At 43.2% G+C, this 24,882-nt stretch overlaps 3 protein-coding genes across 4 annotated transcripts in view; 2 read left to right on the plus strand and 1 right to left on the minus strand.

Annotated features, from left to right (window-relative positions):
- The window catches only part of si:ch211-45c16.2 (mitogen-activated protein kinase kinase kinase 13), a 31,074-nt gene extending 26,699 nt beyond the window's left edge, over positions 1–4,375 (minus strand). Inside the window, exon 1 of the mRNA XM_061841094.1 lies at positions 4,260–4,375. The gene's annotated coding sequence lies outside the window, so the exon portion shown is untranslated. The remainder of the gene's footprint in view (positions 1–4,259) is intronic.
- Positions 4,376–8,952: 4,577 nt separating this feature from the next.
- Positions 8,953–11,200, plus strand: LOC133512010 (NAD(P)H dehydrogenase [quinone] 1-like). The gene is made up of 6 exons (XM_061841189.1): positions 8,953–9,094; positions 9,201–9,380; positions 9,569–9,699; positions 9,773–9,886; positions 10,697–10,798; positions 10,867–11,200. The coding sequence occupies exons 1-6, from the start codon at positions 9,091–9,093 to the stop codon at positions 11,164–11,166; spliced, it is 831 nt and encodes a 276-aa protein (XP_061697173.1). The 5' UTR covers positions 8,953–9,090; the 3' UTR covers positions 11,167–11,200.
- Positions 11,117–24,882, plus strand: part of LOC133512009 (atypical chemokine receptor 3-like) — a 34,771-nt gene continuing 21,005 nt past the window's right edge. The window contains exons 1-4 of one of the 2 annotated variants that reach the window (XM_061841186.1): positions 11,117–11,169; positions 11,822–11,910; positions 12,241–12,337; positions 12,838–12,923. In XM_061841186.1, the coding sequence (XP_061697170.1) occupies positions 12,269–12,337; positions 12,838–12,923 (155 nt within the window). In that variant the 5' untranslated portion in view covers positions 11,117–11,169; positions 11,822–11,910; positions 12,241–12,268. Of the gene's footprint in view, positions 11,170–11,821; positions 11,911–12,240; positions 12,338–12,837; positions 12,924–18,649; positions 18,756–24,882 lie in introns of those variants that run through there. The other variant, XM_061841187.1, reaches the window with a different exon arrangement.

Consider the following 24,882-nt stretch of genomic DNA (forward strand, 5'->3'; position numbering starts at 1 on the left):
TAGCACAAATACTCTAGTGTATTGATCCGACAACATCTAATGTACAGCCACGCATGCTTAAAGAACAGATAACAACTGAGCAAGCCTTTTTTTGTTGTTGTTGAATAAAACAAGAGTCTCAATTTATGATGCCATCACTAAATTCTCAGCTTTGAGGTAGAATGGTTAGGACAAATGCAAACCATTGATATAATTGTCCTTGACTTGGAACATCAATGCGATTCATTAGCCCATCTTTGGCATTTTGCATTCTGTTAGCATTAAACTAGTGAAGGTGGTTTAATTATTTAGTCTTTATCTTTATTCTATTTTAGTCTGACACAGAAAAATAATCAAAGGGGAGTGGCAATAAACGGCTTGAAACTTTTTTTTTTTTTAACATAATTGCTCTGTTGCTCTGTACCTGGCAAACTGCTGCTTGTTGTGGTGAGAGTTGAGTTCACTGCCAACTAATAACATACCTACCTCACATTTCTGCAAATCAAAGCAAAAGAAATACACCATAATATGATCAACCCTACTATTAGAGGTCTGCAAAAGATGGGGCGTTTTCCTATATAGCGGTTAACATGTCTTTCTACTAATCTTTAAAGCACAAGGGTCATGCCTATAAACATTCTAAACTAGATATTGTAATGAAAAATACACATAACATTATTCATTTCAATGTCTATACGAAAAAATAAATAAGAGCGGAGAGAAGATCATCCATGTGCAAAGTTGCGGAAGTCTCATTCGACATTCAAGTGGGAGCCATATCGGCTGCATCTTCTGCCCGTGACGTCACCCCGGACATTCGCCATTGAAAACACGCTGTGGCGCCTACTATGGGAGACAAACATGACTCTTCTCATACGGAAGCTCTTTTCGAAAAAGAGAACATCTCACAACAAAGTGAGAGGACCGGTGCAATATTACCTTATCGTTTCGAGCCATATTTAGATGATATGCGGATCACGGATAACCACCTCCCCACCCGATCCACCTCGGCAGCGGTGATTAAAAATAACGCCGCCCGCAAGCTACGATGACGCTGCGGCCAAACCGCTTCCCCGTCCAATCCACCTCCGAGGCGAAAATGAGCCACCCCAGTGGCGCCGCATCCACCAATCAGGGCTTGGGCCGGGGTGACACATAGACACATTTAGCACCTCTGATTTATTACAACTATTATTTTTTTTAGTAGCTGTATACATACCTACCGGTCATTTGGACCCCACGAAGCTCTTGTCCATTGCACCTGTGAAATCAATTTTTCACGATGAACCGGGTCTTTTGGATCCTCCCGAATGTTCGAGCAATATCCAGCAATACAACGAGCCGGCATTTTGGCTAACAGGAAGGAACAACAACCTAAACCTCCCTTCCAGCAGGTAAAACTAGTATAGACAAACGAGACAGCTTCAGTGCACTACTGCCCTGTACGTCACTTCCTGCTTCTTCTTGAAAACAAATCCCTCGAAAGGATTTTAACGGCGGGAGCTACAAAACGCCATATACGTCAAAAGCCTTATTTTGTGGTGAAAAACTGGATGGGTCCATACTAGCTGTGTTTTTTTTTCATTAATAACATACTAAAAATCATGCATGTCATGACAGTGGACCTTTAAGAATACTAAAATATTAGATTCCCTGTACTGCAAAGGGTTTTATGGTGGTGACAGTTTGAGCCTGACATTTTTGTTTTGAAATTCAAACTTTAAACTCATCTCCGTGGAACAGATTGTGTTCTATCCTTGAGGTTCCACTGTTGAGAAACCATGAAATTGTACATAAAGTAATGTAAAACATAAACATTAATACAACCTGGCTACACTTTTCAGTTTAATGTATTGTGATTGGACTAAAAATGCCCACTGTATTGTTTTTTTTCCAATCCAATTTATTGAACCGCCCCCAAAAAGTGACTTGTGAGCATTTTATTGTTTTTTTTTTTTACATGCATAGCTGCTCAGGTGAGTTGTTCACCAGGTGTCAGGAATTTTCATGCCATAGTTAAGACCATGACAGAAGTGTACCGGTCCGCGCGAGACTCAATTTGGCTAATTGGGACTGGTGACCTGCACCAGCCGAAGCCGTCGGTGACACACGTGAACACTTGCTCAGCAACAGCGAGGCTACGACGCAGACTTGACAGCGCACAGCATCCAGCAGTCATGTACACGGGAGACGCGTTTGCTGCTGACTGCGAACATACGGAGGAAAAATGGCAAACAGCCGGCACAGGACGTGGTTATGACATGACGGCGTCGTGAAAATGGAGCACATGCAGATGGAAGGCGAATGATCACAAATGAAGATGTTTCATCACTGGACCGGTCCAATGTTTTTTTGTTTTTTTTTTTTTAAATCCTTAAAGGAATTTTCTACAAGCGCACACATTTTGTCATATTTGATCAAACTGTCAGTATGACCTGAATAGTATTAAATGAATAAAATGATTAGTGAATGACTTGCGAAGTGATCTCGTGCCTCTAGTTTGATTGCCAAGAAACCAGCGTGCCTGAGGAAAAACAACCAATTATAGGCAGACGCATGAATCCAGTCCCAAGCACAATTATAGCAGGGACAAACCTGTCTGCCTCGTATTGACTTGTTTCCTTTGGGTTTTAGGAAGTGCTACTGAAACTGTGGTGGAAAGATTTTTAAAAATTAACATCTGTCATTTGCCAATGTACCTTGCTTGAAAATAAGAAGGCAAGCTACACGTCGTTTAAAAAGAAATCATTTGGGGGACATGCATGCATGAACACTCATTCTGGTTTATCCTGTTTATGTTTTCTAATTTGTAAATAGTCATACTGATGCATATTTTTGTAGATTTTAAAAACAGAATTACTGCAAAACAATTTTGGTCATTTTTCTAAGGCTGATGCTGGTCACTATAATTGAATATTAAATATGAATACCATTTAATTGCTATTAGAGCTTTTTAGGTATTTAACAATGCATTAGTTCAGGTAAAGGTATTTTTGCCTTTTTGACTTTGGCCATTTGTCACAAAAGTGTTCTATTTCCTGTATTTATTAGTTTTACAGTGGTTATCTTATTTTTACACTTATATGGCCGCCAGGAATGTCAACACGTTATTTGATGACTTTTGACCCGAGAATGGATTCTTTCAATTTCCACGACAGGACCTCCTACGGGGAACTCTTTTTCAAAATACCAAGAAATCAGATCAACGTTCAAATATAAAAAACATTCAGATTTTAAGACTTTGCACAAAGGGTCGTTTGGCAAAGAGAATGTAATTTTTCAAGGGTCAAGGAAGTATAAACTATGAAAGGTTTGTAAGAATTTAAAGGAAATCACCAGGCAACCAACCCCCTCAACTGAAAATGTTGATAATTGCCTATTAATGCCACAAAATATTGGCAAAGCACAACATGGAGCTCCTCAACACACTTCAATGGAGTTCCTTGGCATGTAGATCCCACAAGATTTGGCCAGAGCACTATGCGAAGCTCCTCAAATGACTTATGCCAAAGCGAACATGTTAGTTTTTCAGCAAATAGCGACGCAATAAATCTTCATATCAGTGAATCCACAATTACAAATAAAATTACAACAATGCAATGGAACACTGTATGTTTACTATTGCGGTTTTAGGCTTGCAGTGCGGCAGAACCGGAATGCATCACACAGAAAGATGTTTATCATATTTTGCCCACCTCTCACACGAAATGACGACCACATTAATTTTAACAGTGCTTTCATTTTGACAGTGGAAAACCACACGAGCTACCAACCTCGAAAATAAACACAAAGTAGTGCTGGGGCAAACCACCGATTTCCTTTCTCTGTTCGTGAAAACAAGTCTAGCAAAAACAAAAACACATTTTTACTACTATTAATATTATTTATATGTGATATTGACGCGTAAACATTCGGTTACATAATGATGGCGAATATGAACTCTAACCCTTTAATACTCCTCTCTGCTAGGCACCAACGACGCTTGGTCGGTGGATTCGTCCTACAAGACACGCAAAAGGATGTTTATCCAGGACTTTAAGGCGGGGGGGGGGGGGGAGAAAGAAAGAAAGAAAAATAAAATAAAACAAAAGAGTATTTTAAATAGCAGCTTTCGGGTCCCTGAACGCAACAGCGGCTTGACAGCTGCCCTCTCGCAGCACTTTTAGCTTACCCGAGCGTGACCAGCCAAGCGAACGCTCGTCAAACACTACTGTACAAACGTCACCCTTTAACGTCCTATCTATTGGCAAACTATATCGATAAAAGTGTTTTTCGGTTACCGTTTGTCGCCACATTGGCTCCGTCGACGGGTTCCGAGATATCAGCCCGATCCCTGTGCGTCGCTCTCAGGCCACGGATTTACTGGCCAATCAGCTGAGCCGCGTGAGCCGCCGACGTCACTTCCGGGACTCCCCATACTGTGCACCTGTAAATAAACCCGGGCGTTCTGGGAGGGTCCAAAGATCGACTATTCAGTGAAGAGGGAATTCTGCGTCAAGAAAATGGAAGGCACGAGGTTTTGCTAAGATCGAGTTTCTATGTACTTTTCAGTTGTTTTAGCCAATAATCACACTTAAATTAATTTATGGATAGCTTAATACCAAGTTATCAATTTCTTGGGCACTAAAATACTGGAAATTTCCCCGCAACTAATTGACATTCGCTTGAAACTTTCGATCAAGACTTAATAACGTGCAAATATTGTCTAGCCTTATCTTTTGGATATTAATAGCCTCCTTAGCTGGAGCTTGTTTGTTCTAAAATATAGAATTGCTTTTGCGTCATGCAATTACACAGCTTTTATGTGATTGGACGTGAAAAATATTATAGTATTTTCAGTATAGCCATTGTAGGTGTAGAGTGAGAGTTCATTTTTTGGTGGCTCTTTTCACACTGAATAAAAACAACTGTACTTGGTACATTGGAATGTAAAATATATATGAAAATGTGCCTTTTTTAAAAGGACACATTAAGTTTACAATAAAACGCCACAGGATCGCTGGCAACTGAGGCAGTCACGGGGCAGTATAACCCACGTGGTTCAAAAATATTTTGACAGTGGGGCACGTGATTTGCACGCCGGGGGGCATGAAGGGAGGAATGAGGAAGGTGGCAACCGATACTGCCCTCCTCCAGCTGCGACCGCGGCATGCTTACACGAAACTACAGCACGGCAAATCCTACGTGACAGGTGCAGCGTACACAAACAATCCGCAGACGTGATGACCCTTGGCCAAATTTCCGGAGAGAAACTGTCACAACATTATGGATGCCTACACGTAATCGTAGAGAGGAGCTGCATCTAGATTTATTGACACTGTTGTTTTTAATTATATTGTAACTGGTGTGAACTTTTTGAAGCAAAGGTGAGGTTTAAAATGGGAGACATTTAAAAAGATTTATTGAATGACTTATTGACATTTACCTGTGGCTCCACTATGCCCGAGAATAGTTATACGTAGAAGATGTTGGCATTTTTCCAGCATATCAATAATAACGAAACAGGAGGTTGTTACAAATGATATTTCAAATTTTATTCAATTAAAAATGCATTTTGAGATCATTTTCCAAGAGATGTAGATGTGGCCACAAGATGGCGCCAGCCCACTGATTTAAAAAAAAAAAAAAAAGTGGATGGCTCATTGGCCACCTAAACTGAAGCCGCCATCCGCCATGTTGATACTCCCAAAACAACCACGCCGACCTGTGCAGATGAACTGCGATAATCCCAAATTTCGTGCCTGTGACAAAACATTCCACAGGTAAATTGGAAAGATTTACTTTGACACTGTTAACGTTTGTTTGTTAAGGTTTTTTTTTTAATTTTCTGATCTTAATTAAGTTTTGTTTACAGTTGTTGTTCACTGTTCACTCTCTGCTACACTTTTATAAATCGACGGTTTTTCGCGAATAAGGGATGTCAATATTTTCCAAACTTCATCAGTGGATAAGCAAGAAAACACATTTTCAGCAAAATCTTTGATGAATTTCATAATCCAGAACTCTGCTTTTTGAATTTGATTTTCAAATACAAGGGAAGAAGTTTAAATTTTCCATTTGAAATAGGACATGGCAGAGACAACGAACATTGTGTTTAGCATGTATTTTCCCATTGCGAGTCCTTTTTCCAAAAATATATAGAACTGATTCACTGATTGGAGTACAGTGAACCCCTCAGAAGAGCAACCGAGCCAGACTAAATAGAAATGTGCGGATAATTAACTCATATTAAAGCTGCACTGAAGAACAAAATGATTTAAATAAAAAAAAAATATTAAATATGCATGGCTAAACCACCAATAAGCCGTTTTGGGGGTGGTTACCCTCAAAAAAGAAAAGTGATAAATGGGGATGATTTCAGCGAGAGAGCCTGCGGACCACGAATAGGCCTCATGCAGCTACGTCATGAAATCACGTGACTTTTGTTTACCCCGGCATATTGCCGGTCAAGCTAAGCATTGCTCAATGCTAACACGGAAATATGTCTTGTAGCGCGACGCACAAAGTCTTGTCCGATACCGTCAGACATTGAGAAGGTGAAAACAAAGGACGGTTTGTGGAAAAATTAGATAAACTCGGCATAGAGGACCCGGATTAAATGCCAAAGTCGATGTTTTCGCCGATAAGAAATTGGACTGTTAACGCAGAAGTGTGTTCGGCTACACGTTAACATTTGCCAGAATCCATCGATCTTTTCCGCTAGTATTCAATACAGAGTCCAATATTTAAATAAATGACCTCTGTTTTTACACAAACTCGCATTTATTAACTATGATTGAAAAAAAGACCACGGTTGACGGCTCGTGAACGCTGAAGCGTGTTCGGCTACACGTTAACATTTGCCGGAATCCATCGATCTTTTCCGCTAGTATTCAATACAGAGTCCAATATTTAAATAAATGACCTCTGGTTTTACACAAACTCGCATTTATTAACTATGATTGAAAAAAAAGACGACGGTTGACGGCTCGTGAACGCGGAAGCGTGTTCGGCTACACGTTAACATTTGCCGGAATCCATCGATCTTTTCCGCAAGTATTCAATACAGAGTCCAATATTTAAATAAATGACCTCTGGTTTTACACAAACTCGCGTTTATTAACTATGATTGAAAAAAAGACGACGGTTGACGGCTCGTGAACGCGGAAGCGTGTTCGGCTACACGTTAACATTTGCCGGAATCCATCGATCTTTTGTGACAACCAGCAGCACAACAAGTTTCGGGCATTGTAAATATTCTCCTGCGGATCAATGTCGAGCAGGTCTGTTCAACCAGCAATATGGCGCCGTGAAAATTGTAATATTAGTACATGTGGTTTCATAATGCAATTAAAGTTTCAGCTTCAGGCAAGCCTGCCGTGTGTCTTTCATGTCGTTCATTATGACGCGACACCTCCGCAAATGCGACGCAGACTAGCGAGGACACTAACGCAACCCATGTGGTCAACGCGCACCTCCCAGCAAAACACGATTCCTCTCCATTAACTGCTTTATGATGGATTGTGTTGTAAAAACACGCAGCACATTTGTTGTAAATCTAGAACGACGCGGCCTTTAACTGACGGCTTCCCGTCATTCCCTCACTGACAGGGAAGGGGGTGGGGGTTCCCCCGTTGGCGCATGCATAAAAGTTCCATGCTAATATGAAGCAGACGCACACTTGCTGCGGGGTAGATGGCACATGTGAGGGATTGGAATCGGACTTCCAGATGTGTGCCAGCTCGTGTTTGCCTTTGATGCGCTCGCCTCTTTCCCTTCGTGGCGCCCTCCGACTTAAGTTCCCGTTTAACGGAGGCAGTCGCGCAAAGGAGATGCCGGCCGCATTTGCTTTGTGCTTTCAATATGTCCAAGAACAAAACACACGCAAACACAATTATGGGAAATATAGACATAGTGTGTTGTGTACATTTATTGTAGGATTAAATGACTATAAAGCTTCTTTATTATTTTGCGGCGAAGCTACCAGACTCTCTGGAACGCTTGTTTCTGGGTCAGTTATCCCCCCTCACAGGATTTGAGAATTATTTTATGTATAGAGTATGTACAATCATTCCATTTGCTAATGTATCTATCCATACATTTTCTTCCCCGCTTATCCTCACAAGGGTCTCAGGAGTGCTGGAGCCTATCGCAGCTGTCAACGGGCAGGAGGCGGGGTACACCCTGAATTGGTTGCCGGCCAATCGCAGGGCACATGGAGACAAACAGCCGCACTCACAATCACACCTATGGACAATTTGGAGTGTCCAATTGATGTTGCGTGTTTTTGGGATGTGGGAGGAAACCGGAGCACCCGGAGAAAACCAAAGCAGGCGCGGGGAGAACATGCGAACTCCACACAGGCGGGTCCGGGATTGAACCCGGGACCTCAGAACTGTGAGGCCAACGCTTTACCAGCTGATCCACCATGCCACCCCCATGTATCTAATATTTGTCATTGTACTGTATTTAGAACATATATCCAAGTGTATAGTTTGTATTTTTTTATGTGTATATATAGTTTTATATGTATATATATATATATATATATATATATATAGGTGGCATGTTGGAGCAACTGGTTAGAGCGTTCCCCTCACAGTTCTGAGGACTGGAGTTCAAATCCCATTCTCACCGTGCCTGCATGTTTTTTTTTTTCCAGGCACTGCGATTTCCTCTCACATCCCAAAATATGCGATATTAATTAGAGACTCTAAAAAAAAAAATCTGAAAATCGGTGTTGTGTGTCTCTTTGTGCCCTGTGATTGGCTGCCAACCAGTTCAGGGTGGACTCCGCCTCCCGTCTGAACATACCTGAATAGGCTCCAACATGCCTACAACCCTTGTGAGGATAAGTGGTTCAGATAATGAATGGATGGATGGGTGGGGATAAAATTACATTTTAAAAACTATTCCATATTTATTTTATTTATTTATTTTTTTAATCTAAAACAAAGTGGGGAAATGTGACTATCTGGGTGTCCGCTGATTGGCCGATGGTGTTAATTGCTGATTGGCAGCACCTGTGAGAGCCAATTTATTTTCCGGTATAAAAGGCTCTTCACAGGTCGTGTTGGTCACCTCAGCAGGTCTTCACTCTCACTTTGTGCTTGGCTGCAGCTGGCTTTGGAAATGGGTATACTTGGGTTTGGTTCAGGGTTTGTTTGCACCTCATGATCAATAATCTGCTTCTAGTCTTAATTAGTCTTTCCTTGCTTTTTTTTTTTTTTTTTTAAATGTAGCTTTGGTCGGGAAGCAGGCGCTGCTCGTGTACGCCCACCAGAGCCCTGGCTCTTTCAACGCCGCCGCCAAAGACGTCGCCGTGGACGTCCTCACCGCTCAGGGCTGCACGGTGACCGTGTCCGACCTTTACGCGATGAAGTTTAAAGCCGCCGCGACAGCTGAGGACATCATTAGTGAGGGTAATGAACGTTGTCTCTTTTAATTAGGTGGTGGGTTTTATCTGAGCTCAAGTGTTGTCAGAAAAAAAAAAAAAATCCAACTGCTTCATTTGAACATGTGTACTTGAAATTAAAGGTGCTCTGATGGAAGCAGACTAAAGTTTCCAGACGGCTGCACAATCTTTCATTCGCCCCAAATGTGTCTTCAGGTGGGGTTAAGCGAGCTGAGAACTTCAGTTATGCCGAAGAGACCAAAGTGGCGTGGGAGGAAGGAAAACTGTCCGCCGACATCACCGCGGAGCAACATAAACTCTCGGCGGCCGACCTAATCATCTTCCAGGTACTTTGTCGAAAGGCTTTCAAATCAAGCTGTGCCCGTTTGAGTCTCTGAGTTCAGGTGCAATGGTTTTCAGTTCCCCATGTACTGGTTCAGTCTGCCCGCCATCTTGAAGGGCTGGATTGATCGGGTGCTCGTGCTGGGATACGCGTACTCTAAAGAGAAGCGGTACAGTCAAGGCATCTTTAAGGTAATTTTGTGACTAAGTGCTTATATTTGAGTCTTGAGCTGCCTGTTAGAAAATGTCTGCCATTGGGAAATTTGGCCCTGGGTGAGGAGTTTCATTGTTGGCTACTTGTGTTGAAATTTGCTTCTGATGACAGGCAATGATCAAAGTGATAGTCATAGCCATTTAGTGAATCTGAGACTCTGGTCCTCAGTCGGAAAAGGGTGGCGTGCCCTCTCCAGGTAGGGGATGAGATCCTTCCCCAAGTGGAGGAGTTCAAGAATCTTGTTCACGAGTGGGAGATCGACAGACTGATCGGTACAGCGATGCAGACTTTGTATCGGTCCGTTGTGGTAAAGAGGGAGCTACGTTCCTACCCTCACCTGTGGGTCGTGGCCGAAATGAGTTTCCTCCGCAGGGTGTTTGGGTTCTCCCTTAAAGATGGTGAGGAAATCAGTGTCAAACTGTTAATCCTTCGCATTGAGAGGTGGCTGGGGTATCTGATTCGGAGGTGTTCCGGGAACGGACGACCCAGGACATGCTGGAGAGACTCTCTCGATTTGGCTTGGGATCCCTCTGGGGTAAAGGAAGTCTGGGTATCCTTGCTGAAGCTACTTACCCCATTATCTGACCTAAGAAAGCGGTAGCTAACGGATGGACTTTTGTACTTTTTATCTGGATGTTTTTCAGCACAAGTCATGGCAAATAGTCTTTGTGTGCACACACTGCGCTAGGGAGGGATTTGTTGGACAGGATAGCTCCCCTCACCCCAAAAAAAAAAAATGGTAGTTTGGTTTATTGCAGCAGAACGATGCTTTAACTCTTCTCCTACAGGAGAAGAAGGCTATGCTGTCTTTCACTACTGGCTCCCAGGAGTCGATGTTCAGTGCTCATGGGATCAATGGTGACATGAATGTCACGCTCTGGCCAATTCAGGTATTTTGTACTTCATAGTGCTACTCTTGCTCAATGACTTCAAATGCCGACCGTGTACATTTCAACAGAACGGCATCCTGCACTACTGCGGCTTCCAGGTTCTGGCACCTCAGATCTTCTGGGCTCCGGCTCACGTCCCCCAGGAGGACCGGGCGGCCATGCTGCAGGCCTGGCGCGGCCGCCTTGAGGGTCTCCCGGGAGAGGCGCCGCTGTCTTTCACCCCCATGGACTGCTTTGACGGCGAGAACGGCTTCCAGCTGAAGCCGGAGGTGCAGGAGAAGCACGCCGGCGAGAAGTTTGGGCTCACTGTGGGCACCCACATGGGACTGGCTGTACCACCTGACAACCAGATGAGGGCTGCCATCTGAAATGTGATTTAATTAATAAAATTACTAATTTGAATATTTGAGCCTTCTAATTTAGTTTGGGTCAATAGATGTATGCTAATTTGGGAATTTTTAGTTAGTCTCCAGACTTGACTGCTAGTGTACTTTTGGACTAAAACTTCAAATGCTTATGCTGACTGTATTCATGGTACTTTGAGCTCTGTTTTAGGTTATAGTCTAAGCAGTTTGAGGAAATTTAGGCAGGTAGCGGGTTCTGGTTGCTTGGTACCGCAGGATGTTCTCAGTGGCTGCTGACCTTTTTGTGGCAGAGTGGAATGTTTAAAAAGCACCTGTAAATTTTCCTGCTCTTGTTGTGCCCCCCGCCCCAAAAAAAAAAAATCAGTTTTGTATTCACAGGCAAGGGACTAAATGGCATTTGACAATACAGTAAAGGTAATTTCTATAATGGTGAAATTACTGTTTGGTCAGAAATGTGCGGAAGCATATTGGTGCCACACTGGAAAAAGTTGCTGCCACATAACGCTTCACATAGTGGTTAATGTTATGAATCATTTCACAAACTGTGGCCAGCGGCCCCACACACTGTGACACTTTGGAGTGCAGTTTTAGGCTGCAATAATAAACTTTACCACTAGATGTCAGGCATAACTTACTATAGTGGCACATTTCTCCATAGGAGAAGACGTTGACGCCGTGATGAAAATCAGCTGGATGAAGAATTGCGAAAACCTGGCCAAGAAAATTGTAGTCCCATGTGGCATTCAGGTAGTGCTGACATAAAACTCGAGTTCTCCCTGCTGTTATTGAATTTGCTCATCCCTGCTTTTGATGCTTTGTCCTTAGTGCCTCGTTCAACACCAACATGCAAATTTTCTTCACCCTTGGTGGAATTTTATATACTTTTTTCGGGGGGTTGGTTGTAGACAAAGAGCACCCCCACCCCAAATAAAGAAATGTACTTCCATTTCAATCACATTGATTGGAAAGTGAAGATGAATGTGAAATCAATTACGTTGAAGCTCCATCTGACCTTGAGCGCATGAAGTCAATATCTACATTGTTTTCCCTTTTCTCTGCCTTGACGAACGCTTTCAGAACCGAGAAGAACAAAGTTGGGCCTCAAATGGGAAGTGAAAAGCTGAAGGATGAGGCGAACAAGACTCCCGTGGTTCTTCTGGCGCTCACCAAAAAGGTCTGTAATTCATTTTTAAGGTTTCAAGTTGAAAGCTTGATTGAGTCAATTTCATGTGGGCGCTTCCTTTTGAGCAAATCATCTTTTGCGCTCCATCTGGTTTCAAGTGCTCACCTCCCTGTTTGCAGCCCGGGCCGAGTTTTGTTTTCGCCAGCGGTCTCTCGCCTTCTACAACAAACCACAAGTGGACGGATGTGCGCGCTTTGCCGTTTTGATTTTTTTGTTATGGAACAAATGAGACATACACTGACGTGAACATGTTTGGTATTAGCCGTCCGCTTCATAGGCAAGCGCCAAACGTTAATGTCACATGAGGCAAACAAATCCCATGTGGAAGGCACTGCAACAGAGGCCTTTACACAAACTATTATCAACATCTTACGACTATTGAGTTGATGTAGAATTGCCGGGTTTTGAAGTCCAGTGTGTTTATATGTCAAGGACTAGTGGACGCGGTCTCTGATCTATTGTCCGTCTCGCTGTGCCCATTGTCCGTCCAGTTCTCCCACCGTGGAAGCAAAGCAAAAGCCATTTGCGGGCGCTTCAATAGCAGGAAGTTGGCACCGTCCAACCAGTCTCCGGAAAGGTTAGTCCTGCTTTTCTGGAAGGCCAAGTGCGCAAGACTGTACACTCATTTACAACTAGGCAGTGTAATGGTGCACGGAGCTCAAGCATAATCGGTAGACAAATGATCATACAGTAATTATGTCCAAATTTCTGACATACATCGTCACTTCTTCAATGACTTACATTAATTTTATGTCTTTCTAAAAATTTATCATTCCTTATTATTCTGTGATTGTTTTAGTCCTTTTTATGAAATTGAGTGATTGTATTTTGTTAGCTTTTTTATTATTAATAATATCCATCCATCCATTTTCTTTGCTGCTTACCCTCACGAGGGTCGCGGGGAATGCTGGAGCCTTTCCCAGCTGTCAACGGGCAGGAGGCGGGGTACACCCTGAACTGGTCGCCAGCCAATCGCTGGGCACATGGAAACAAACAGTCACAATCTCACCTAGGGGCAATATAGTGTCCTGCTAATGTTGCATGTTTTTGGGATGTGGGAGGAAACCAGAGTGCCCAGAGAAAATCCACACAAGCACGGGAAGAAGATGCAAACTCCACACAGGCGGGTCCGGGATTGAACCCGGGACCTCAGAACTATGAGGCCAACGCTTTTACCAGCTGATCCACCGTGCCACCTTATAAACTGTGTGGAGTTTGCATGTTCTCCCCGTGCCTGCATGGGTTTTCTTTGGGTACTCCAATTTCCTCCCACATCCCAAAAACATGCAACATTAATTGGACACTCTAAATTGTCCCTAGGTGTGATTGTGAGTGCGGCTGTTTGTCTCAATGTGCCCTGCGATTGGCTGGCAACCAGTTCAGGGTGTACCCCGCCTCATGCCCGGTGACAGCCGGGATAGGCTCCAGCACTCCCCGCGACCCTCGTGAGGATAAGCGGCAAAGAAAATGGATGGATGGGTGGATGGATGTTAGCTGTTCATTTTTATGATGTTGTTAGACATGGTTCTGACAAACATTACACTTCTGCTTACACGTGGCACTTCATGAGGTTTATAACAGCAAACAAACATACAAAGCCACATTAATTCTCCCCCCAGCTGTTAAAAAAGGTGGCAGGGACGTTTTGGGAGCGTGGAAGCATATTTGTTTTCTTGCCAAAAGGTAAACAAGAATGGTCAGTCTGAGCTTTGGAGTAGTGTTCAACATAAGCTGCTCTGGCGAAAGCTAATAAAAACTCACACACACCGGTTGAGTGAAATATGAATGAACTTTGTCGTAATAAATAATAAACCAAACCTAGCAAGCTACAACTTTAAAGGGCCACTGACAAGAAAAACACGATTTTTAGTATGTTTTCAATTTTTAAAAAAAGGCTGCCGGAATGGACCACCTGTTTTTTCACCATACATGATTTTCACGTTTATGCCTTTTTGTAACTCTCGAGGGATTCGTTTTGGAGAAGGAGCCGGAAGTGATGTTTTCAGCAGGAGTGCGCTCTGGCGGCCTCGTTTGTTTATACCAGTTTTACCTGCGGGAAGGGAGCTCTTTGTTCCTTCGTGTTAGCCAAAATGCTGGCTCGTTGTATTGCTGGATATTGCTCAAGCACTCTGTTAGGATGGATTTACTCTTCATATGTTTCCAAAAGACCCGTTTCGTCATGAAAAAGGGATTGCACAGGTGCAAAGGACGAAAGCTTCGTGGGTTCCAAAGGACAGGTAGGTGTGTATAGAGCTACAGAAAAAAAAAAGTTGGGGCACGTAATCATTCTTTCAGCAAGCGACCGGTGGCCGGCTGCGGCTGAGTACGCTACATACTGTCATAAATACTGTCAGGGAGTCTGTTGTTAGGTAGAAGTGATCCGCATATCATCTTAATATGGCTCGAAACGATAGGGTAATATTGCCCCGGTCACTTCACTCGACTGTGACGTTATTCGAAAAGAGCTTCCGTGTCAGAAGGTGGGTCAGAAAAATCCCAAAATTTCATTTTTTCCTCTCCCATAGTAGGAGCCACTACATGTTTTTAATAGCGAATGTCCCAGTGTCACATCTGCTGATGACATTGCAGGCAATATGGCTACCACTGGGATGTCGGGTGAGACTTCCGGAACTTTGCGCATGGACGACAGGCTCTCTGCTCATAATTATTTTTTCGTATAGACATTGAAGTGAATAGTTATATGTATTTTTCATTCCAATAGGTATTTTAGAATGTTTATAAGGTATGTCCGTGGCACTTTAATTGGACTCCACCGCATTCTCTGGCCCCCGACCATAACGGTTTACCATTAAAACCTTGTGCTTTACATAAAGCAAGTCTATGAAAGTGCAAATGCTCCAGAGGAGGTGCGACTTGAGTAATGGATTCGTTGGTGTCGAGCTGGGCCAGATGTGTTTTGAGTGTGTTGTAAATGGCCTCCTGTGTTTGCGCCACATGTCAGAGGGTTAACAACAGGCCGGCTATTACGCAGCAAGACCCGCGAGCGCAGATAAAGTGCGACTGAGATGCTGAAATGAAGGGGGAAAAAAACTGCGGGTCGGATGAGAAACGAGGTGAAATATGTTGGATCGTCTGTCGTCGCGGTCAGTTACTACCTGAGGAAATTGAGGCACGGTTGTATGGAGAGTGGCGGCGGGGAAAGGTTTGTCACGAATCACTACTGGTGACCCAGAACCGTTTTACGTTTGCTGAATTGCGCCCTCTTTTACCGCCGTGTCACAGTGTGGCCGTTGTGCGCTTGCCATCATTACGTGACTGAGGAATTCACTCTGACATCTGAGCACAGTCCTCCCCCAAAACTACACGGTACCCCCCTCACATCTATTTTACCCCTCAGCCTGCATACTTACTGTGGATATTACAAGTCTTTGCTGGTAGCACGACGGACTCGAGGTTAGAATGTCTGCTTCGCAGTCAAGCAGTCCCAGGCTGGAATCTTATTTCCGGCCATGCAGTCTGGGGTTTGGTGAGAATAGGCTCTTGGTCCTCGCAACCCGAGTGAGGATAAGTGCTCTGGAAAATCTTTAGTTGGTTTAAAGAACAGCCTAGCATGCAGTGTCTTAACTATTCCAGGCGTCATCAAAGAACGCCGATGCACATGTCGAGTCTGTGATTAGGTGTCGAAAATGTTGTCGTGTCTGTGGCGCCCCAATATTGTGTCTCTCCAAAATCTTTCACTTATGAGTCCTTTTTCGCTAGAATCTTCAGTTTCCTGCTCATCAAAGTGAAGGTCGCTGAAGGTGTAGCAGCAAGCAGCATAGCGTGAAACATCTTGGCTGTTCCTGATGAGCATAGCAATATTTGTTGTGATGCAACTTTGTTTGAAGACTGAAACCAGATAAATATCAAATTTAAAATCTTGACCTGATATTTATTTATTTTTTTTTACAGATTTTCTTTTGTTTCACATAATACGACTAAGCATATCAATGGACCTTTCTGACCTGTCAATCACTCGTACAATAATAGCCAATCGGATAGCCGCATTGTCTTAACCCCTATCTTGACATGCCCCTCTCGCCGTATTGTCCCACAAGCAATGCTGGTTGTCAGTAGCGTGCGCTTGGAAAAGTTAATGTTACGAAGAAAATGCTTCTCAGATGCGCTCGGGGAACGTGCAATTCTGATGAAAGATATCCTGCTAGGTTACAAGGGGCCCGCTTGATTCATTTTCCAAAGCCTAAAGCAAAGTTGACGAGGTGTCTACGGTGGATTAAGGCTCGCGGAAGATCGCATGTACATTTAAATGTGGACAATATCAACAAACACATGGCTGTATGTTCGAAGGTGTGAGAGAAGTAACTTCTCTGAGTTTGATTGAATTATTGTCAGGAGAACAACTTTCACTTTGTTAGTGTATCACTGACCTGCTGATTGGAGTAATGTTTTATGCCGAAGAGTCGGGTTAGTGATACGCAAATGCGCCATGTCATGCAAGAGAAATGTCCATTTGCCTGTTTGCATCACATCGGACTTTTAAGACAGAGCAGTGGGTTCGATTACAAGCCAAGTCAAATGAATACCCCACTCACTTCTAAAGACTACAATGATATTACTTGGGATCTTTCCAAGTAAAAAGTACTCACCCTGCTTTACATGCGCAGTATGATTCCACTATTTTATCCTGTTGGATTTCAATATGAAGTTTGTGAGGCATCAAACGTTTTTGCATCGATCGCCAACATTTCGCCGTAACTCTGCCATTGCGTCCTGGTCCGTCCAAAATCTTAATTCCGTGTAGATATCCTTGCGTGAAATAGTTGAGACCTCTCTGTAGAACTCTCTTGGACATGTCTGACACATTTGGCAAAAAAACATACCCCAATATTATCTGAAATACGTGATAGAGAATCGACTTCAAACCTGTTATGTTAAATCGCCATTTTGAAAGCTTGCGGGAGATGTCTAAGGGGGCGGAGCTTAAGGTCGCCATCGGAAAGGTCCATTGCTTTAACAGGAATTTTGCTTGTAAAAGTCACAGGTTTGCATTGAAAAATGATGAACATGGTTTAATAACATTTTACACTGCACTTAGCGGAGCGGACTGTGCCGTCTACCAACCCATTCACTGTGCGTGTGCTGTCGCAGCGTTATGAAATAATTAAGGCGATTGGTTGAAAGTGGTACAAATGTGTGATAATAGTGATTTTTATCTTAAAATAAATGTAGCATCGCCACAATTGAGTAACTTGTCTTCTCCCCACCATTTGCAAAGTCTTAGCTTTCTGTTCTAACTTCTGCATTTTCAAACAAGTGGGGAAAGGCACCAGGCCACTACCTGTTCGGTACCAACACACAAAAAAAAGCCCAAAAACAAGTGCAATGCGAAAGCCCATTAAATTGTCCACAGGGTGAATGCGTGTGAATGCTTGTCGACATGCCCGCCGATTGGCTGCCCAGGGTGCGCCACCGCCTGCCACCCAAAGTCAACAGAGAACAGATTTACACCATTTTGGGAAAAAAAAGGGTTCATTCCCCTGTCAATACTTGCCCCACTCCCTGTAATATATTTGTATTCCTTCCTTCTTTTCTATTGTTTCCTTACTGACGACGGACAGATACAATCCAGAGACCCCAGAAGTCATTTCCCGATATACTTTTTTTGTTTTGATTGTTTTAAAAACCTCAACCATTCGTACATGGGAGATAAAAAAAAAAAAGAATCAATGGAAGCTGCCATTGGTGGGAAAGGATATCACTCTTAATGTCTTTATTATTGCCAAATCCCGGTATTGACACGCCGCTGCGTGCGAAAATCCTCCGGATGCGATGGCGAACGTAACAGCCGGTTAGAATAATGGTTAAAAAAAAAAAATGATAGCGGCAGCTGTGGAGGAACACGTCTACAAATAGAGCCGAGCGAGAGCGCCCTCGCTCTCTCCACGAGGTCCAAGCTGTGTGAAAGAAAAGAAAATAATAATCACAGCCCCCCTTCCTCTTTTTTTTCTTTTTTTTCAAGCAACTGGTGCAGGATGTGTCTTTCAGGCCTTTTCATCCTCATCTCCATCCTTCTTTTGTGTGCGTCTTCAGTGTGAAAATACACAGGAAACCTCTTCTGCAAGCACAGTGTTTTTTTCACACACTTATTTTGCTCATTAGTGTTGTGAATGTTCACTGGAAGCATTTTTCAGCACCCCCCCCCCCCCACCACCACCACCCTCCTCCATCCCTCGCGGTTTCACAAGTCAATGCTCCCAGCTCCCCGTCCCCCCCCTCCCCTTCACCGACAGGCACTTGACTCGGGTCGACTGCCTCTGATAGGATCCAGAGAACGCCTACTCTGGGGGGGGGGGGGGACCTCCACGGAAGACCCGCCACTTTGGATTTGACGGATGGAAATCACGCCTTACCCGGCCTTCCACTTAGGACCTGATGTATGGAGTGCCTGGTACGTGAGCGATCACATTTACGGACGGACCACGGTGGCTGGGAGGTCCGGAGAGGGACGGCTCGGGATGGCGGATTGGGGAGTCTAAGAAGATAAAGTGAACTGGCAGACTTTTAACTCCTCTCAGAATCCTTTCTATACCTCCGTAATGAGAAGCAGATCCGCACCAGCACGCTGCATACATCTGCTTAATCCTCAGCTTTTTTTTTTTTTTTTGCTTGTGTATCGCCCTGGTATATATCGCTCTGTCACCATTTAACACTCAAAATGTCAGCCTTAATCTTCCGAAAAAAAACTGTGGTCATTAAAAAAAAAAAAAAAAAAAAAGCGATAGCATGCCATTTGCCAATCCGCACGTCGAGCGTGGAATGGAATGTCAGAAAAGCAGCATATATAAATCCCAATTCAGCAAAAAAAAAAAAGGGGGGGGGGCATCACTACCACTCTTAAAAGCCAAACCAATGTTTTGAGCCACATCTGTAATTTCATAAACACATCGTAAAATGCTGTTTCCAAGTGAAGCCCGACGGGCTTATGAACTCCCCCCCGCCCCCCTTTTCTAAGTCATCACATCATACAGATGTCTGGACAGCACGGTTGGACGGTTGGACTTGTGGTCAGCGCTTCTAGTTCACAGTTGTAAACTGTGGTTTTGAATCTTTGGCATTTTCTCCCAGTGCTTGTGTGGCTTCGTTGGGGGGGGAAAAAGGAAATTGTCCATCGGTGTGAATATGATTGATTGCGGTATTTTCCCCCCGTTAAAGTGAGCTGGGATAGACTCCAGCTCGACTGCAAACTTAACGAAGACAAGTGCGGTAGAATATGGATGAATTGATGGATTTTTATTTTTTTTCAAGGCGTAGTGCACACAATTGATAGGTTTCCAATTACCCGTCATGCCTTGCGACGGCCGCCATCTTGTGTGTCATATAGGTGAGAGAACACAGGTGATAGGTGATTTTTTTTTTTTTTTTTCTATAGTTAATTTATCCGATTGGTCTAAGACAGGGGTCGGGAACCTTTTCGGCTGAGAGAGCCATAAATGCCAAAATGTCATTTCAAAAGAGCCGTGCAATATTTGAAACCCTAAATACGGGTGTATTTGAGCATTTATGTAGACCCAACACTTTTGGAGTACAAGAAGTCCCTGAATTGTTTGAAATAATATTATGATGTTGCTAACCAGTGATGACAAAAGCACTTCTTACCATGCGACTTGTGGTTTTGCTGATGGCTTTCTTGTCTTTCATACGTCGTTAAATTTTGCTTCATGCAGGCGTTTGAGACTTCCATCCGTTCTTCGTGAACGTAATTCAATTTGATTTGCCATCACGATGATGTACGATGCTGAACAGTTCTTGCAAACAATAGCATGTCTTTTATTGGTTTGATGATCTTGTCTTTCTGCGAAAAGTTGTCAAAAAGTTCGTCGGCAACATCAGGCACGAATGCTTTGGCGTCCTCCTCTTTCGTCTGTCAATGGCTGTCCAGTCTTGCCAAAAACTGTACAACTCAACATCTTTTTTTTTCTTTGAGCGATTGACTTGTTGCTACCTGCTCTGCATTGGACCCTTCTGCGACGGTGAACTACGGCAAGCCCACTCGGACAAACTGTCTCTGCTCGTTTGCGTTCCCTAAGTGATAGAATGACAGTATGTAGTGATGAGGGCTCTGCGAGCCATATGCAACATCAAAAGAGCCAGACATGGCTCGCGAGCCATAGGTTTCCGACCCCTGGTCTAAGAGTTATGACGTCATAGAAAAAGGGAATCTCGGGACTCTGGTGACGTCATCGGAAACCTATCCATGGGTACTTATTCCTGACGAGTGTGACACAGTTCTTGAAACATTGTATGTGGGTACTGTAAACCGAGTAACCCCTGTACGATTATGCTGTGGTCGCAACTTTATATTGTTTTTATCTATTTATTCATTTCTTTATTTTTAATCCGTTTTGACATTCTCTGTTCTTACCCTGCCTTTAGTGCTTCCTTCATTCGCGTTGCTATTTCCTGACAGCTTTGTCTCGCCATTTGATCTACCAGTTCTAAAAACTTGTGAACGTGTGAGATATATATATATATATATATATATATATATATATATAAAATTTGATTGATTGACTAAGTGGAAACCGCATTTCAGGGCAAGCGCCCCACTCGAGAAGCTCGAGGCCTAAACTCCAGATTCTTCCCGGGTCGTCACATCCTGACTGCCGCAAAGCTTTTGCCGCGAAACCGCCAATAGGAACCACCTGGTTTTATTTTTCATTTTCATTTTATGCCTCGGGCGAGTCCGCACGCACGTTTACTGTACAGCGCAGCTCGGATTCCTTCTCGAGCTCTCCCATCGCCGTATTTATTCAATGAACTTATTTGAGTGCCCTGGAAGTTGTGTTTACATCCAGCAAAGCTAGCGTTGTTTGGTTTTTCCATGCATGCTCAGCTCTTGGGAAGTCTGACATTTTCTCGCTTGGGAGTGGAATGTCGTTTTGTTTACTTTGAAGTGACTCGTTAAGCCTTGATGGGGCTTTAAAACGCAATCCAGTGAAGGGATGACAAATTGGTTCGTTTTGTCAGAGTTTGTTTGCACAATATGCTTAGAAAACCTTCAATGTGCCGAAGATAATAATGAAGAAGACATAGATTGACCAAAATTAATGAGGAGATATGTGATAGCGGGGAAACGGTGGATCAGCTGGTAAAGCGTCGGCCTCACAGTTCTGAGGACCCGGATTCAATCCCGGCCCCGCCTGTGTGGAGTTTGCATGTTTTCTCTCTAAATTGCCCCTAGGTGTGTTTGTGAGTGCGACTGTTTGTCTCTGTGCCCTGCGATCGGCTGGTGACCAGTTCAGGGTGTACCCCGCCTCCTGCCCATTGAAAGCTGGGATAGGTTCCGGCACTCGTGAGGATAAGCGGCAAATAAAATGGATGGATGGATATGTAATAGCAGACTTGCGTATGGTGTATTACAAAATGTGGAAGTACGTGTAAAAGTAGCCCCAAAATAATCCCTACTGATAAAATTAAAGATGCGATTAATGCCGCATTGCGTTTTCACGTCTGTTGGGAACACGCCAAGTTGGAAAATGACTTCTGTATTATTATATTAGATATTTTGAATGAAATGCATCGTTATGTTTTCGGGGAAACCTTAAACCTGTGGATGTTTGGCCTAATTTTGATCCCGGGGAGCAAATATATTAGCGTTTCGTGTTTGCTGGAACGTTCTGCTCACATGCGATGAAAAAGCAATTTTTATTGCAAATTGTTCCCGCTCGTCTGTGTAACATATGGCCGTCTAATTTGGCAGGAAATGATCACGTTCTTCTTCGAAAGACACCTGTAACTCAACAATATGACCTTAAAATGGTGATTCAAATAAAAATGGCAGGTTTTACTGAGCCAATTTTTTGATCATTACAACTTACTTGGATGTTGCCTCCAAAGTATGTATTTTTTATACAAGAAAACATTCTTTACTGATACCTACAGGGGAAATTCAGGTGTTCAAAAATGCACTCATCCATTTATTAATTTTCTGAGCTGCTTATCCTCACAAGGGTTGCAGGACTGCTGGAGCCAATCCCAGATATAATCGGGTGGGAGGCGGGGTACACCCTGAACTGGTTGCCAGCCAATCGCAGGGCACATAGAGACAGACAACAGTCACAATCACAGTCACACCTTGGAGCAATTTAGACACTCCAATTAATGTTGCATGTTTTTGGGATGTGGAAGGAAATCAGAGTGCCTGGAGAAAACCCACACGGGCATGAGGAGAACATGCAAACCCTACACAGGCGGGGTCAGGAGTTGAACCCCGGTCCTCAGAACTGTAAGGCCAACACTAACCAGTTGCGACATTGTGTTTAAAAAAGACATTTTACTAAAAATGTAGCTCTTTAACGACGTCAAATCACTAGGTGACATTGAAACACTTCTGCAGCGCCTCCGCTGTTCCTTTTTCCAAAACAATAAAAGTCACTATGTTGGTCTCCTGCTGGTCTGAGGATTTAAGTTCTGGTCAGATTCTCCAGAGAAGGATAAAAAAAAAAAAAAAACAGCTGCATGCTCCCCCCACAGTGTCGTGCAGGAGGTCCAAAGTTTGATTCCTTCTTGCTGCACTTGGTGTGAAGATGGGATAGTAGATGAGAGAGAAGACTATGAGTGAAGTCTCCACTGACCAGCATGAGGGCGCCGGAATGCTGAAACTGTAATCTTGCGATCTCAGTGCGCTTGACCTCACCGGTGTTTGCCGCAGCATCTGATGGTTGAACTCCCACCCCCCTTTCTGACAGCCATTAGTTAGTTCTTCCATTTTGTTGGGAAGTAACCTCGTATTCCCCAAATGATCTTCGTAAGAAATGGTTTAAATCCCCTGTCCAGTCCTCTCTTTCTCGCTTGACTTCACTTTCGCGCCGGTACTTGTACCTCTTATCTTGTCCGGGATGCAGTCCATCTTGCAGAGACGGCGCCTCGCTCCTATTAAGACTGTAGCTCGTTTAAAATGAATAATATTGATTGCACATGTGAAAAATGGATACATGATTGCGACGTGTCCATTTTTAATATTTTCCTTACGCTGAGTCAGGGATTGTGTTATAAGAGACAAAATGTAGTAGTAGACACCATGAAACTTGCAATTTATTTGACCTATAAGGGACTTCATACCACATGCCAGGGCTATTAATAAAGCCAGACAAATCAATAATTAAAAAAAAAAGAAACTACTCTAAAAAAATGACTGCATTTCTTATTGTGTGCGAAACATGGGTCAGGGATTAATACAAAAAACAATAGTAGCAAAGAAAAAAAAAAACCCTACTACGGCCCCCTGGGGAACGCCATCTCTGACAGGAGCAGACAATGACCTGCTGTTCTAAACAGAGACGCTGAATGATATCAAAAAATATGGCGACCCTCAGACAGCCCTTCTATCTGACTTAACGCTTTGCACTGATCACTAGCTCCCTGCGGCTATTACACGATCATTACTGACCTTCAGTTTGCAGTTTTCGCTGCTGGTGGAAACCATTTTCAAGGTGGATATATTGTGACTAACAGAGAAAAATGTTAGAAGACTTCCATTTACCTGGAAGGACACGATGACTTATACGGTGCTCTGACAGCACGAATGAGTTGAAAATGTCCTGCTAAGGGAAGGACACGCCAAAGCAACCTTTAATTCGAGTACCTTTCAAATGTAGAAAATGCTTTAATGTTAGATTTTTATTTGTCGTCATTATTATGCAAGCTAAGGTAGTACATGTTGCCTCGTCATTATTATTTTTTTTTTTTTATCAGTTTGTCCAGTTTTCCCCTTACTCACACACGCAAATCAACACTGAAACGTGATCTTCAACATATAGCAGGGGTGTCTAACTCATTTTTACTTTGTAGTTATGGTTTCTCTGAGGGCCATTATGACTGTGAAACCATAAAAAAAAAATCTTTAATTAACCCATCATATTGACACATTAAATTTATGAACTAGTTTTGGAATCAGAAATCAAGGGTCATGGGTTTTTCAACTATTGTTGAGGTTAAGTCACACAAAAATGCTTGCAAGATCTCAGTGATATTATATAGGATGACAATTAGAAATTTCGGCACAGATTTGAACAAAAAACCATGGAAGTTGATACACATGATTTGCCTTTGCGGGACACATGAAATCATGTGGCCGGCCGGATCTGGCCCCCAGGCCTTGAGTTTGACACCTGTGACCATATAGGTTCCGTGTTTTCAGCTCAAAGTTCAAACTTTCTGCTGTTTATCTGATTGTCTTGTCATGAATATCCCATAATATGATGACCAAAGCGACGATTTGGTGAGGGTTATACAGTTTATGTGAGGCAAAACATGGGCCAGGTGATATTTAGGAAAAATTTATGAATGAACATCTTAATGTTATTTATTGGCTGAATGGGGGGCAGTTTTTTTTAATCTGTTGTCAATCCAGATCTTGGCCCATGTGGGAGGTGTGGAGCTCCACAGGTCCAAATTCACAATCTTTGGCCTTGGTTGGAGCTCCGAACTCTCCCAAGTGGCTTTCTCACTTTGACCTTGAGACTACGCTGTGACGTTTACTGTCAAAAATCCGGGCAGGAATAAAACGACCAAAG

Source organism: Syngnathoides biaculeatus, chromosome 14 (assembly GCF_019802595.1).
Source record: "Syngnathoides biaculeatus isolate LvHL_M chromosome 14, ASM1980259v1, whole genome shotgun sequence".
Lineage (NCBI taxonomy): Eukaryota > Metazoa > Chordata > Actinopteri > Syngnathiformes > Syngnathidae > Syngnathoides > Syngnathoides biaculeatus.